Source organism: Salvelinus alpinus, chromosome 12, assembly GCF_045679555.1.
Source record: "Salvelinus alpinus chromosome 12, SLU_Salpinus.1, whole genome shotgun sequence".
NCBI lineage: Eukaryota > Metazoa > Chordata > Actinopteri > Salmoniformes > Salmonidae > Salvelinus > Salvelinus alpinus.
Window position 1 is genome coordinate 58,573,157 of NC_092097.1, and position 17,188 is coordinate 58,590,344.

Below are 17,188 nucleotides of genomic sequence, written 5' to 3' on the forward strand. Positions count from 1 at the left end.
ACCAGACTCCTATATGGGCCACACCACCACCACTACACCAGACTTCTATAGGGGCCACCCCACCACCACTACACCAGACTCCTATAGGGGCCACCCCACCACCACTACACCAGACTCCTATAGGGGCCACCCCACCACCACTACACCAGACTCCTATAGGGCCACCCCACCACCACCACTACACCAGACTCCTATAGGGGCCACCCCACCACCACTACACCAGACTCCTATAGGGGCCACCCCACCACCACTACACCAGACTCCTATAGGGCCACCCCACCACCACCACTACACCAATACACCAGACTCAAGCACCTAGGTAGAACTGGACCTATAGTAGAGGAATAACATGTAGAGTGACTCTGAAGCTTTTTTCCTGAAGGTACAGTCGTGTTAACCTGTAGTAGAGGATCTCCTGCTCCAGCTGCTGGATGTGTCTCTGTAGGACCGGTACTCTGCTGGCTTTAGCCTCCAGCTCTTTGACCTTCCCCATTCCACTGACCAGCGCCTGACGGGCATCCTCCACCTTCCTCCTCATGTCCCCCTGCTCCACCTGCAGTGCCCTGTTACACCCCTCTAACGCCGACACTGCCTCCCGTGACGACCTCAGCTCTTGCTCCAGCTTTTTATTCAACAGAATGGCCTCCTCCACCTGCCCATCCCGAGAGCTGTGGATCGGGTCAATCTCATGGAGGAGGCTCCTCAGGCTAGAGTACTGACTATTGGTCCTCAGGCTAGAGTACTGGCTGGGGTCATGCTGGCTGCTGGGATTGCTGCTGTGGGCCGTCTTGATGTGACTGAGGTTGTGGGTCTTGGTGTTCCCATGGCAGTTGTTGCTGCTGTGGGTCGTCCGGACAGATAGTTTGTGATGAGCGATGAAGCAGCCGCCCTCTGATTTGTGTTTGGAGTGGCTCTTCAACAGTCCTACCTGGGAGGGGACAGACAGACAGCAGTAGGCTATGGCCAGTTCAGTGATGGGGGGATAATAACCTGCTAAAACAGGTTATAACTTTCCCATTAACATATTCATCTGAAAGTGTCAGTGTTTCTATTCTAAAACGTCATGATCCTTTAGAGGGCGATGTTTTGTTACATCCTCCCATCAACACATAATAATAACAATGCCACTGATGCCCATCTGGATACCCTTACCTGTAGTGCCAGGGAGCGGGCATCACTGCTCTGTAGAGCCGCCCTCATATCCTCCACCAGTTCCCTCAGACTGGCATTCTCATCCTGTAGTTTAGTTATCCTTTCCTCTGCTTCCTCCAGAGCCACAATCTCCTCGTAACACTCCCGGGTGCAGGAGGCGCGCTGCTGCCGACAGCCCGGCAAATGTCTATCTGAGTTCGGTGACGATCCCCGGCTCTCTCTCCCACCGGCCCCCAGAGATAGCAGCTTCTTTCGCCGCCTCAGAGGGATCCTCAGGCGGATCTGAGTTTCTATGTGCTCGCTGTCTTTCCCGACCAGTAACCTCCCGTTCTCATACTGGGACCCAGCCTTGGTACTGAAGTATCCGCAGAGTTTAGCGTGGAACTGTCTGAAGGTAAACTCACTGGGCAGATTATCCAGGACCCCCACACACTCCTCCGACTCAGAGTCTTTGTTCAAACCCAAGATCTCACACAGAATATTAAAGTCCTCCATGGGGATCTTCCCATCTCCTGTACAGTCCATGTGGTGGAAGATCTCCTGCAGATACTGGTCCAGTCCGGTCGCCAGAACTATAATTTCGTTCTCTACTCCCCGGTCCAGTCCGTAATGGTACGCCAGGGTACTCGCTATCCATTGTGTCCTGCGGGCGGGTCGGCCGTACAGATCACAACTATCCACTTTATCCAATATTTTATCCCTTATTTTATCCATTCTTTTAAAATCAGTACAAATCCATTGATGAGAAGAAAACAAGTTGTGTATCAGTGATCATGTTGTAGCATCCTGTGTCCATGTTCTCTTCTCCGTGACTGAATAAAAGTGCATTTCTGCAGAGGAGCTCTCTGTGCGCGCGGGGCGTTTCTTTGAAGCGAGTTTTGGCTCAGCCCCGCAACACATATAAACTGGGGCGACATTTGAAATGGTTTCCTCGAAAGTAGAGAAAGAAAATGTATGCTTTTCACGTTCACATTTTTCTAACGCAGGCTAGCCTACATTACACTCTACTACAGTAAGAGTAGAACACATCATATTTTATAGAAAGGAAAATAAAATAATGGGATAGAATACAATACAATACAATGTGCAATATCATATTGCGACCTAAAAATAACGGTCCTGACATGTAGCTTGTTTGAAACAATAGGGTTTAACCCAATCAGCTGCAGTTGGGACTGATGTCTGGTCGACCAGCAGATATCAATACGGCTTCATTGTTCTGTAATTGAGTCAGTGAGGGGGGTAATGGTTTGAAAAGCCTAGGTAAGACATGCACGAAACAAATTAATATTGAATGATTTTTCAGATTTTGTTATAATAGTTTCAAACAGTTTGAAAAAAATAATTGCTGAAATGATGAAAATTAAGAGTTTTAAATTACTAAAATATTGTGTGGGTTGTTTGTATTTTTAATAAAAACATGGTTTGTTTTAGTATCAGATTAGTCTACAATCTTTTATCTAGTTCATAATTATCAGGATAAGAGCAATGCTTGATTCTTCCCTCTAATCGGGCTTTTGTGATAAATAATATCAATTTATTATGATATATTGTGATGTCAAAATGTGACACTGGCGATTGTAACGTTATCATGTTGTTGTCGCAACATTGGTTGCTAAGGTGACGTAAACAGTTCATGTGACATACTACCGCATTTGATATTATTCCGCCAAAGATGAAACCGTGATTCTACGTAATTATGAAAATAATTAGGTTATATACCATGTATCAGTGATGATATTGGTAAAAGATTTAAGGGACACAAACTGAAATAGCTGCCGAACTGCACCTCCAGTCTACCAAAGAGCTAAGGACTATTTCGTGGAGCGGTAAGTAGGAAGGTGATTCACAGAAAAGTTGACATGTCATTTTACTCAGATGATGTGAAAATGATGTGAAAATGATGTGCCTGAAGGATCACCAACCCACACAGGCAAGCAGGACAGTAAACGGTAGGCTTGTGCATTGTGAATTATGATTTTAAAAGTTGCATGATAATGTAGAGATGTAACATGTATTGTTGGGCATTGCAGAAAGCTGTGCGTTTGCCTAGCATTTACACATTGTTAGGAGTGTAGAGCATGGCATTTGTTTTTTTAAAGAATCAAATAATGAACATTTACTTTGTTTTGCTGCAACGCTATTTATATATATATTCACATTTTGACGAAGTTAGAAACAACAATGTTTGTTCCCTTTGCAGGTCTGTTATTCAGTCAGTCAAGTTACATTGTCTACTAACCACAACCAGTTGTGACTGAACCATGGCGTCCAGACCGCTGTGTGAGGAACCAGACTCCAAGAGCTCTCTACCCTGTCCCTCTCCACCAGACTCTGATTTGGGGGAGGACACAGAGACAGAAGGGTGTGGGAGAGACAGGGACAGGGAGGACATGTTCCCTGGGGGACAAGAACATAGAGACCAGGACAGGTCATATTCGGAGTCCAGCTCACCGGTGGATGTCATCATTACGACAGACAGCAAAGACATACCCGATGACCTGAGCAGTACAAACAGCAAAGATGGCTCCCATATCGTCAAATGGACTGTCAGCATTGTTATAGCCATTCCTAAAGGTACACTACCATATGTTGGGAAGATACATATTACAACAGGCTAAGACAAGCACATTATAAATAGAAATGTCAATACCACACAAAATACAGTAGCATGCACAAAGACATTTGCAAACAACAGAATTGCACAGCATTTGAATTCACAAACATTCATTTGATAGAAAACAGAGAGAAAATGAATGTTACTTGTGTATAGTATGACATACTAAAACTATAGCATAGACACAAGAGAACCAGTCCTTGACATCACCCGTTTCTGTCCCCTATACCATAGATCTACATTACCCCTATCTGTCCCCTATACCACAGAGCTACATTACCCCTATCTGTCCCCTATACCATAGAGCTACATCACCCCTATCTGACCCCTATACCATAGATCTACATTACCCCTATCTGTCCCCTATACCACAGAGCTACATTACCCCTATCTGTCCCCTATACCATAGAGCTACATCACCCCTATCTGTCCCCTATACCATAGAGCTGCATTACCCCTATCTGTCCCTTATACCATAGAGCTACATTACCCCTATCTGTCCACTATACCATAGAGCTACATTACCCCTATCTGTCTCCTACACCATAGAGCTACATTACCCCTATCTGTCCCCTATACCATAGAGCTACATTACCCCTATCTGTCCCCTATACCACAGAGCTACATTACCCCTATCTGTCCCCTATACCATAGAGCTACATCACCCCTATCTGTCCCCTATACCATAGAGCTGCATTACCCCTATCTGTCCCTTATACCATAGAGCTACATTACCCCTATCTGTCCACTATACCATAGAGCTACATTACCCCTATCTGTCTCCTACACCATAGAGCTACATTACCCCTATCTGTCCCCTATACAATAGAGCTGCATTACCCCTATCTGTCCCTTATACCATAGAGCTACATTACCCCTATCTGTCCACTATACCATAGAGCTACATTACCCCTATCTGTCCACTATACCATAGAGCTACATTACCCCTATCTGTCCCCTATACCATAGAGCTACATTACCCCTATCTGTCCACTATACCATAGAGCTACATTACCCCTATCTGTCCCCTATACCATAGAGCTGCATCACCCCTATCTGTCCCCTATACCATAGAGCTGCATCACCCCTATCTGTCTCCTACACCATAGAGCTACATTACCCCTATCTGTCCCCTATACCATAGAGCTACATTACCCCTATCTGTCCCCTATACCATAGAGCTACATTACCCCTATCTGTTCCCTATACCATAGAGCTACATTACCCCAATCTGTCCCTTGTACCATAGAGCTACATCACCCCTATCTGTCCCTTGTACCATAGAGCTGCATTACCCCTATCTGTCCCCTATACCATAGAGCTGCATTACCCCTATCTGTCCCCTATACCATAGAGATACATTACCCCTATCTGTCCCCTATACCATAGAGCTACATTACCCCTATCTGTCCCCTATACCATAGAGATACATTACCCCTATCTGTCCCCTATACCATAGAGCTACATTACCCCTATCTGTCCCCTATACCATAGAGCTACATCACCCCTATCTGTCCCCTATACCATAGAGCTACATCACCCCTATCTGTCCCCTATACCATAGAGCTGGATCACCACTATCTGTCCCCTATACCATAGAGCTACATTACCCCTCTGTCCCCTATACCAAAGAGCTACATCACCCCTATCTGTCCCCTATACCAAAGAGCTGCATCACCCCTATCTGTCCCCTATACCATAGAGCTACATCACCCCTATCTGTCCCCTATACCATAGAGCTACATTACCCCTATCTGTCCCCTATACCACAGAGCTGCATCACCCCTATCTGTCCCCTATACCATAGAGCTGCATCACCCCTATCTGTCCCCTATACCATAGAGCTGCATCACCCCTATCTGTCCCCTATACCATAGAGCTACATCACCCCTATCTGTCCCCTATACCATAGAGCTACATCACCCCTATCTGTCCCCTATACCATAGAGCTGCATCACCCCTATCTGTACCCTATACCAAAGAGCTACATTACCCCTATCTTTCCCCCTATACCATAGAGCTATATCACCCATATCTGTCCCCTATACCATAGAGCTGCATCACCCCTATCTGGCCCCTATACCATAGAGATACATCACCCCTATCTGTCTCCTATACCATAGAGATACATCACCCCTATCTGTCTCCTATACCATAGAGCTATATCACCCCTATCTGGCCCCTATACCATAGAGCTAAATTACCCCTATCTGTCCACTATACCATAGAGCTAAATTACCCCTATCTGTCCACAATACCATAGAGCTACATTACCCCTATCTGTCCCCTATACCATAGAGCTACATTACCCCTATCTGTCCCCTATACCATAGAGCTACATTACCCCTATCTGTCCCCTATACCATAGAGCTAAATTACCCCTATCTGTCCACTATACCATAGAGCTACATTACCCCTATCTGTCCACTATACCATAGAGCTAAATTACCCCTATCTGTCCACAATACCATAGAGCTACATTACCCCTATCTGTCCACTATACCATAGAGCTACATTACCCCTATCTGTCCACAATACCATAGAGCTAAATTACCCCTATCTGTCCACTATACCATAGAGCTACATTACCTCTATCTGTCCCCTATACCATAGAGCTACATCACCCCTATCTGTCCCCTATACCATAGAGCTGCATCACCACTATCTGTCCCCTATACCATAGAGCTAAATTACCCCTATCTGTCCACTATCCCATAGAGCTACATTACCCCTATCTGTCCCCTATACCATAGAGCTGCATCACCCCTATCTGCCCCCTATACCATAGAGCTACATTACCCCTATCTGTCCCCTATACCATAGAGCTGCATTACCCCTATCTGTCCCCTATACCATAGAGATACATCACCCCTATCTGTCCCCTATACCATAGAGCTGCATCACCCCTATTTGGCCCCTATACCACAGAGCTACATTACCCCAATCTGTCCCTTGTACCATTGACCTACATTACCACTATCTGTCTGCTATACCATAAAGATACATTACCCCTATCTGTCCGCTATACCGTAGAGCTACATTACCCCTATCTGTCCGAAATACCATAAAGATACATTACCCCTATCTGTCCCCTACACCATAGAGCTACGCTACCCCTTTATGTCCCCTATACCATAGAGCTACATTACACCTAGCTGTCCCTTATACCAAAGTGCTACATTACCCCTATCTGACCCGCATACCATACATCAACCCTCTCTGCCCCTCTTTGTCCCCTATTCCATGGAGATACATAACTCCTATCTGTCTCCTATCTGTCCCCTATCCCATCGAGATACATCACCCTATCTGTCCCATATCTGTCCCCTATCTGCCACCTATCCCATGAAGATACAGCACCCCTCTGTCCACTATCTGTCCCATAATTGTCCCCATCCCATCGAGATACATTACCCCTCTGTCCACTATACCATAGATCTACATTACCCCTATCTGTCCCCTATACCATAGAGCTAAATTACCCCTATCTGTCCCCTATACCATAAAGATACATTACCCCTATCTGTCCCCTATACCATAGAGCTGCATCACCACTATCTGTCCCCTATACCATAGAGATACATCACCCCTATCTGTCCCCTATACCATAGAGCTACATTACCCCTATCTGTCACCTCTACCATAGATCTACATTACCCCTATCTGTCCCCTATACCATAGAGATACATCACCCCTATCTGTTCCCTATACCATAGAGCTACATTACCCCTATCTGTTCCCTATACCATAGATCTACATCACCCCTATCTGTCACCTCTACCATAGATCTACATCACCCCTATCTGTCCCCTATACCATAGAGCTGCATCACCCCTATCTGTCCCCTATACCATAGAGCTAAATTACCCCTATCTGTCCCCTATACCATAGAGCTGCATCACCCCTATCTGTCCCCTATACCATAGAGCTGTATCACCCCTATCTGTCCCCTATACCATAGAGCTGCATCACCCCTATCTGTCCCCTATACCATAGAGCTGCATCACCCCTATCTGTCCCCCATACCATAGAGCTGCATCACCCCTATCTGTCCCCTATACCATAGAGCTGCATCACCCCTATCTGTCCCCTATACCATAGAGCTGCATCACCCCTATCTGTCCCCTATACCATAGAGCTGCATCACCCCTATCTGTCCCCTATACCATAGAGCTGCATCACCCCTATCTGTCCCCTATACCATAGAGCTGCATCACCCCTATCTGTCCCCTATACCATAGAGCTACATCACCCCTATCTGTCCCCTATACCATAGAGCTGCATTACCCCTATCTGTCCCCTATACCATAGAGCTGCATTACCCCTGTCTGTCCCCTATACCATAGAGCTACATCACCCCTATCTGTCCCCTATACCATAGAGCTGCATCACCCCTATCTGTCCCCTATATCATTGAGATACATTACCCCTGTCTGTCCCCTATACCATAGAGCTGTATTACCCCTATCTTTCCCCTATACCATAGAGCTACATTACCCCTGTCTGTCCCCTATACCATAGAGCTGCATCACCCCTATCTGTCCCCTATATCATTGAGATACATTACCCCTGTCTGTCCCCTATACCATAGAGCTGCATCACCCCTATCTGTCCCCTATATCATTGAGATACATTACCCCTGTCTGTCCCCTATACCATAGAGACACATCACCCCTATCTGTCCCCTATACCATAGAGCTACATTACCCCTGTCTGTCCCCTATACCATAGAGCTGCATTACCCCTATCTTTCCCCTATACCACAGAGCTGCATCACCCCTATCTCTCCCCTATATCATTGAGATACATTACCCCTATCTGGCCCCTATATCATTGAGATACATTACCCCTATCTGGCCCCTATACCATAGAGATACATTACCCCTATCTGGCCCCAATACCATAGAGCAACATTACCCATATATATCCCTTGCACCATTGACCTATATTACCCCTATCTGTCCGAAATACCATTAAGATACATTACCCCTATCTGGCCCCTATACCATAGAGCTACGCTACCCCTTTATGTCCCCTATACCATAGAGCTACATTACCCCTATCTGACCCGCTTACCATACATCAACCCTCTCTGCCCTCTATCCCATAGAGATATATCACCCTCTCTGTCTCCTATATGTCCCCTCTCTGCCCCTCTTGGTCCCCTATTCCATGGAGATACATAACTCCTATCTGTCTCCTATCTGTCCCCTATCCCATCGAGATACATCACCATATCTGTCCCCTATCTGCCACCTATCCCATGAAGATACAGCACCCCTCTGTCCACTATCTGTCCCATAATTGTCCCCATCCCATCGAGATACATTACCCCTCTGTCCCCTATACCACAGAGCTACATTACCCCTCTGTCTCCTATACCATAGAGCTACATTACCCCTATCTGTCCCCTATACCACAGAGCTACATTACCCCTATCTGTCCCCTATACCATAGAGCTGCATTACCCCTCTGTCCCCTATACCATAGAGCTGCATTACCCCTATCTGTCCCCTATACCATAGAGATACATCACTCCAATCTGTCCCTTAGAGATACATCACCCCTCTCTGTCTCCTATCTGTCCCCTATCCCGTAGAGATACATCACCCCTGTCCCTTATCTGTCCTCTATCCCATACAGATACATCACTCCAATCTGTCCCCTATCTGTCCCTTAGAGATACATCACCCCTCTCTGTCTCCTATCTGTCCCCTATCCCGTAGAGATACATCACCCCTGTCCCTTATCTGTCCTCTATCCCATACAGATACATCACTCCAATCTGTCCCCTATCTGTCCCTTAGAGATACATCACGACTCTGTCTCCTATCTGTCCCCTATCCCGTAGAGATACATCACCCCTGTCCCTTATCTGTCCTCTATCCCATACAGATACATCACTCCAATCTGTCCCCTATCTGTCCCTTAGAGATACATCACCCCTCTCTGTCTCCTATCTGTCCCCTATCCCGTAGAGATACATCACCCCTGTCCCTTATCTGTCCTCTATCCCATACAGATACATCACTCCAATCTGTCCCCTATCTGTCCCTTAGAGATACATCACCCCTCTCTGTCTCCTATCTGTCCCCTATCCCATAGAGCTACATCACCCTATCTGTCCCATATCCCATAAAAATTCATATTGGTGTGTTCTATGTAATTCTGTCCCCTTTTGTCCTCTACGTGAGATACATTTATATCACAGCCTTGTGTTGAATTCTATTCCCTGTTTTACTATAGGTGAAGAACCCTGTCCTGTAGGTGAGGCTATGGTCTTAGTGGAGAAGGCCAAGAAGAAGCCCAAACGTGTACTGTCCGGTGGAGTGGTGGAGGCCCCCAAGGCCCAGACATACTACCGTATAGAGTACAACATGCTGCCTGGTGACCAGGACCCTGTTAAAGTAGATCTGGTGATGTTTGGTCTTGCTGCTAAGATCTACATGGAGAATGAGACCAAGGTAATGAGTGTGTTAGCCTGTTAGCCTTTATTATGAACTCTGGGTTGGTAGCCTGCTGAACTGAGACAAGTCTTTATTATGACCTCTGTGTAGGTAGCCTGCTGAACTGAGACAAGTCTTTATTATGACCTCTGGGTAGGTAGCCTGCTGAACTGAGACAAGTCTTTATTATGACCTCTGGGTAGGTAGCCTGCTGAACTGAGACAAGTCTTTATTATGACCTCTGGGTAGGTAGCCTGCTGAACTGAGACAAGTCTTTATTATGACCTCTGTGTAGGTAGCCTGCTGAACTGAGACAAGTCTTTATTATGACCTCTGGGTAGGTAGCCTGCTGAACTGAGACAAGTCTTTATTATGACCTCTGGGTAGGTAGCCTGCTGAACTGAGACAAGTCTTTATTATGACCTCTGGGTTGGTAGCCTGCTGAACTGAGACAAGTCTTTATTATGACCTCTGGGTAGGTAGCCTGCTGAACTGAGAAAAGTCTTTATTATGACCTCTGTGTAGGTAGCCTGCTGAACTGAGACAAGTCTTTATTATGTCTTCTGGGTAGGCCTGATCACAGTTCTATGCACTTGAGTAGTTCAGCAAGTGTGTGTGTGTGTGTGTGTGTGTGTGTGTGTGTGTGTGTGTGTGTGTGTGTGTGTGTGTGTGTGTGTGTGTGTGTGTGTGTGTGTGTGTGTGTGTGTGTGTGTGTGTGTGTGTGTGTGTGTGTGTGTGTGTGTGTTAATACCTGTCTGTCTACACCTGTCAGTCTGGGTTAAGACCTGTCTGTCTACAGTCTGGGTTAAGACCTGTCTGTCTACACCTGTCAGTCTGGGTTAATACCTGTCTGTCTACACCTGTCAGTCTGGGTTAATACCTGTCAGTCTTGGTTAATACCTGTCTGTCTACACCTGTCAGTCTGGGTTAAGACCTGTCTGTCTACACCTGTCAGTCTGGGTTAATACCTGTCTGTCTACACCTGTCAGTCTGGGTTAATACCTGTCTGTCTACACCTGTCAGTCTGGGGTAATACCTGTCAGTCTGGGTTAATACCTGTCTGTCTGGGTTAATACCTGTCTGTCTGGGTTAATACCTGTCTGTCTGGGTTAGTACCTGTCTGTCTGGGTTAGTACCTGTCTGTCTGGGTTAGTACCTGTCTGTCTGGGTTAATACCTGCCATGATTGTGTTAGCCTGCTGAGCTAAAGCTAAGTCAGACAGACAGACAGACCAAGGTAATGCCATGATTGTGTTAGCCTTCTGAGTTAAAGCTAAGGCAGACAGACAGACAGACCAAGGTAATGCCATGATTGTGTTAGCCTTCTGAGTTAAAGCTAAGGCAGACAGACAGACAGACCAAGGTAATGCCATGATTGTGTTAGCCTTCTGAGTTAAAGCTAAGGCAGACAGACAGACAGACCAAGGTAATGCCATGATTGTGTTAGCCTTCTGAGTTAAAGCTAAGGCAGACAGACAGACAGACCAAGGTAATGCCATGATTGTGTTAGCCTTCTGAGTTAAAGCTAAGGCAGACAGACAGACAGACCAAGGTAATGCCATGATTGTGTTAGCCTTCTGAGTTAAAGCTAAGGCAGACAGACAGACAGACCAAGGTAATGCCATGATTGTGTTAGCCTTCTGAGTTAAAGCTAAGGCAGACAGACAGAAAGACCAAGGTAATGCCATGATTGTGTTAGCCTTCTGAGTTAAAGCTAAGGCAGACAGACAGACAGACCAAGGTAATGCCATGATTGTGTTAGCCTTCTGAGTTAAAGCTAAGGCAGACAGACAGACAGACCAAGGTAATGCCATGATTGTGTTAGCCTTCTGAGTTAAAGCTAAGGCAGACAGACAGACAGACCAAGGTAATGCCATGATTGTGTTAGCCTTCTGAGTTAAAGCTAAGGCAGACAGACAGACAGACCAAGGTAATGCCATGATTGTGTTAGCCTTCTGAGTTAAAGCTAAGGCAGACAGACAGACAGACCAAGGTAATGCCATGATTGTGTTAGCCTTCTGAGTTAAAGCTAAGGCAGACAGACAGACAGACCAAGGTAATGCCATGATTGTGTTAGCCTTCTGAGTTAAAGCTAAGGCAGACAGACAGACAGACCAAGGTAATGCCATGATTGTGTTAGCCTTCTGAGTTAAAGCTAAGGCAGACAGACAGACAGACCAAGGTAATGCCATGATTGTGTTAGCCTTCTGAGTTAAAGCTAAGGCAGACAGACAGACAGACCAAGGTAATGCCATGATTGTGTTAGCCTTCTGAGTTAAAGCTAAGGCAGACAGACAGACAGACCAAGGTAATGCCATGATTGTGTTAGCCTTCTGAGGCATGGCATGGGCATGTAATCCCTCTCAATCTCAACACAATGACACACCCTCCTTTTCTCTCGTTGAATATAATGGTACTCAATGTAGAGTCCTCAAACTGAGCAGGCACATTATGTCCAACAGGTGTATAACGGACCATGTGGTGTGTGTATCTCCCCAGGTGTTGAAGCCGTGGCTTGAAGGGGACCAGGTGTGGTTAGGCTGGTCCCAGTCTGTAAAGGTTAGAGTCACCAGAGAGCTGCTCATTAAACTGGTGTCTCATAAAATCACCTTCAAAATCTGGGACACCAAGGACAGGGTCTCTGCTAAAGCCAGGTATTGTAACACAGATTATAGACTAAAGCCAGGTATTGTACCACAGATTATAGACAAGGCCAGGAATTGTACCACAGATTATAGACTAAAACCAGGTATTGTACCACAGATTATAGACTAAGGCCAGGCATTGTACCACAGATTATAGACTAAGGCCAGGCATTGTACCACAGATTATAGACTAAGGCCAGGTATTGTACCACAGGTTATAGACTAAGGCCAGGTATTGTACCACAGTTTATAGACTAAAACCAGGTATTGTACCACATATTATAGACTAAGGCCAGGTATTGTAACACAGATTATAGACTAAAGCCATGTATTGTCACACAGATTATAGACTAAGGCCAGGTATTGTACCACAGATTATAGACTAAGGCCAGGTATTGTACCACAGATTATAGACTAAGGCCAGGTATTGTAACACAGATTATAGACTAAAGCCATGTATTGTACCACAGATTATAGACTAAGGCCAGGTATTGTACCACAGATTATAGACTAAGGCCAGGTATTGTAACACAGATTATAGACTAAGGCCAGGCATTGTACCACAGATTATAGACTAAGGCCAGGTATTGTACCACAGATTATAGACTAAGGCCAGGTATTGTACCACAGTTTATAGACTAAAACCAGGTATTGTACCACATATTATAGACTAAGGCCAGGTATTGTAACACAGATTATAGACTAAAGCCATGTATTGTCACACAGATTATAGACTAAGGCCAGGTATTGTACCACAGATTATAGACTAAGGCCAGGTATTGTACCACAGATTATAGACTAAGGCCAGGTATTGTAACACAGATTATAGACTAAAGCCATGTATTGTACCACAGATTATAGACTAAGGCCAGGTATTGTACCACAGATTATAGACTAAGGCCAGGTATTGTAACACAGATTATAGACTAAAGCCAGGTATTGTACCACAGATTATAGACTAAGGCCAGGTATTGTACCACAGATTATAGACTAAGGCCAGGTATTGTACCACAGATTATAGACTAAAACCAGGTATTGTACCACAGATTATAGACTAAGGCCAGGTATTGTAACACAGATTATAGACTAAAGCCAGGTATTGTACCACAGATTATAGACTAAGGCCAGGTATTGTACCACAGATTATAGACTAAGGCCAGGTATTGTACCACAGATTATAGACTAAGGCCAGGTATTGTACCACAGATTATAGACTAAGGGCTCAATTGAATCTAGAGTACTGAAGAACTGCATTACAGCGCGTTAGAAATGTCAAGGCAACGTTCCTGATTCAGCGGTAAATGCTGCATATCTCGGCTCAATCTGGAATTAACTTTACATTTCAATCGTGCTATAACGCTGAATTTCAGCAATACGGATTGAACTGAGCCCCGACAATGAATAAGTGGTTCAATGTAAGTGTGGATCAAAGTGTTATTTATTGATCCAGATATGACCGACCCAAAACCTTCCGGCTGCCACAGGCCAAACCAGGGGAAGACAATGATCTAGGTAAGAGCTGCGGTTTTAACCTGTTTTAACTTCTAATAACATCACTGGGATTCATTTACATTTCCCAAACTCAGATAGTTGTGTGTTAGATTTGTTTTGGCCTACCCACACTTTCAACAGTGTTTTAGTGTTCAGTTGTCAATATTGTTTTATACTGATGTTGTGCTACAGTAATATAAGTGTGCTGGAGAATGTGTTCATGTTAATAACTGTCTTGAGGGATCTATCTGATGCTAGGAGTAAACCTAGACTGAGGCAGCCAGAAGTAATCAAATAATCAATCTCCATCTGTGACCTGAGATTTGGGCTGGGGCAGGGCACTGGGCTTAGCTAAGCATAGACATAATAAGATTCCTAATTTCCAGTCGCTCTCCGCTTCCCTGTATATTTGTATTGGCAGGCTGCTTTAACCAGGACACTGCGGAGCTGGAGTGTGATATGGGTCTCAAAATCTACCTCAATGCAGGAATGGGAGAGTGCCTTGTACTCCTAATTCACCCATTATTCAAAATGCTACATAAAGAAGACTGAAATACTGCAAGTTTTTCATAAAGCTGCCCTTTTCGTCCTCGTGCGAACTAGTAGAAGCAACAGCAGACATTTTGGCAGTTGCTTTTAACTACTAAGGATAGTCAGCCAATCAGGTCCTTTGATGTTCAATGCGATGTGTCATTCCATAATGGCTGCTGTGCCTAAGCTAGCTATCATGAGGAAGAAAAGGACAGTTTACTTAAAGAACAGCAGTATTTCAATCTTCTCGATGTAGTATTTTAGATAATGGGTGAATTAGGAGTACAACGCCATCTCCCATCACTGGATTGAGGTACGTTTTCAGACCCATATCACACCGGCTCCGCGGTGTCCTGATCAAAGCGGCCTTACAGGGAAGCATACTTACAGGGAAGCATACTTACAGGGAAGCATACTTACAACGACCATAAGGTCAGAAACGTATCATGGCTAAGCACTGGAAACTGGCCCTGCCTGGGCTCCTCCTAATGCCGTGTTTTCTACTCATCTCCTGTAGCACCCCAGCAAATTCCACTTATTAGGTCCAGAACTCGCACACCTGTTTCAACTAATCAAGGGCTTGATGATTGGTTGACCAGTTTAATCAGGTGTGCTGGTATTGGGGAAGATAAGTGAAAGGTCTGTTGGTTGTGGAGGAGAGGTTTGGGAAACACTTTCTCTACTACAGGCATTTTATTTTGATGATAGCTACACAGCTACATTTCTTCATAGCGATGTGCGTAGCTAGCTAGCCAGCTTGTTACATTCAACATACTCTGTGGATGCTTTTGAAACAGCCTCAAAACATGCAGGTCTCTTAGAATCCTAATAGAAGTTTTATTGAAATGTAAACAAACATTCTCACTGTGGCGATTCTCTAAACAAACGTTTAGGCCCTATATTCAATCAGTTACTGGTGTGGTGAAAAATCAAATCAAATTTGACTGCACACATACACATATTTAGCAGATGTTATTGCGGGTGTGGCGAAATGCTTGTGTTCCTAGCAACAGTGCAGTAGTATATAACAGTACACAAATCTAAAAGTAAAATAATGTGTGCATGGCTTTAGAAGGCTAATTGACATAATTTGAGTCAATTGCAATAAAATGCAAATTAATTACTTAAAAATCATACAATGTGATTTTCTGGATTTTTGTTTTAGATTCCGTCTCTCACAGTTGAAGTGTACCTATGATAAAAATTACAGACCTCTACATGCTTTGTAAGTAGGAAAACCTGCAAAATTGGCAGTGTATCAAATACTTGTTCTCCCCACTGTATGTGGTTTCCAGTTTGCCTGAAGTCCAGTGTAGTTCTTTGAGGGCCGTCGTGGTATCGGCTTGAGAGGGAATATACATGGCTGTGCCTATAACCGAAGATAATTCTCTCGGGAGGTAATACGGTCTGCATTTGATTGTGAGGTATTCTAGGTTGAGGAAACAAAAGGACTTGAGTTCCTGTATTCTATCACAAATCACACCATGAGTAGTTAATAATGAAGCATACAGGCAGGGCCTTTCTTCTTCACGGAGAATTCTTTATTCCTGTCTGCGCGATGAACTGAGAACCCAGCTGGCTGTATGGATGGGGACAGTATATCCCGAGAGAGCCATGAATCCGTGAAACAGAATATGTTACAGTCCCTGATGTCTTTCTGGAAGGAGATCCTTGCCCTGAGCTTGTCTACTTCATTGTCCAGAGACTGAACATTAGCAAGTAATATACTCGGAAGCGGCGGATGGTGTACACGCCGCCTGAGTCGGACTAGAGGTCCATTCCGAATATCTCTTCTCCACCGGCGGCGTCTTGGAGCAGCCTCTGGGATAAGTTCAATTGCCCTGGGGGATACAAACAAAGGATCCGATCTGGTTAGTCGTGTTCCTGTTCGTAATTCTGGTGAGTTACAAAAAACTTTCTGGCCTAATAATGTAAGAAATAACACACAAAAAAATGTATACTGCAAAGTTGCTTAGGAGCTAGAAGCAGAGCTGCCATTTTTGTCGAAGCCATCTTATACTGATGGTTTGATGGTTTGTACGGTTGTGGCTAAATCAACGGATAGAAGTGACTATCTACGGATAGAAGTGACTTTAACAATCAGCATGGATCTCAAACCATGCTACAATATTAACTTCTTATGGGCAGGTGGGATGGTAGCGTGTCCCACCTGGCCAACATCCGGTGAAATTGCAGAGCGCGAAATTCAAACTACAGAATTATAAATATTTAACTTTCATAAAATCACAAGTGTAATAAATAAAAATAAAGCTTAACTTGTTGTTAATCCAGCCGCTGTGTCAGATT

The 17,188-nt window shown here is 44.8% G+C and overlaps 2 protein-coding genes across 2 annotated transcripts in view; one reads left to right on the plus strand and one right to left on the minus strand.

Annotated features, from left to right (window-relative positions):
* efcc1 (EF-hand and coiled-coil domain containing 1) overlaps positions 1–2,002 on the minus strand; it is a 50,692-nt gene extending 48,690 nt beyond the window's left edge. Inside the window, exons 1-2 of the mRNA XM_071336956.1 lie at positions 1,153–2,002; positions 399–928 (exon numbers count right to left, since the gene is read on the minus strand). Coding sequence (XP_071193057.1) covers positions 399–928; positions 1,153–1,866 — 1,244 coding nt within the window. The 5' untranslated portion in view covers positions 1,867–2,002. The remainder of the gene's footprint in view (positions 1–398; positions 929–1,152) is intronic.
* A 1,366-nt stretch (positions 2,003–3,368) lies between these two features.
* cfap92 (cilia and flagella associated protein 92 (putative)) overlaps positions 3,369–17,188 on the plus strand; it is a 93,536-nt gene continuing 79,716 nt past the window's right edge. Inside the window, exons 1-4 of the mRNA XM_071334621.1 lie at positions 3,369–3,729; positions 10,016–10,233; positions 12,714–12,963; positions 14,772–14,847. Of these exons, the coding sequence (XP_071190722.1) occupies positions 3,417–3,729; positions 10,016–10,233; positions 12,714–12,963; positions 14,772–14,847 (857 nt within the window). The 5' untranslated portion in view covers positions 3,369–3,416. The remainder of the gene's footprint in view (positions 3,730–10,015; positions 10,234–12,713; positions 12,964–14,771; positions 14,848–17,188) is intronic.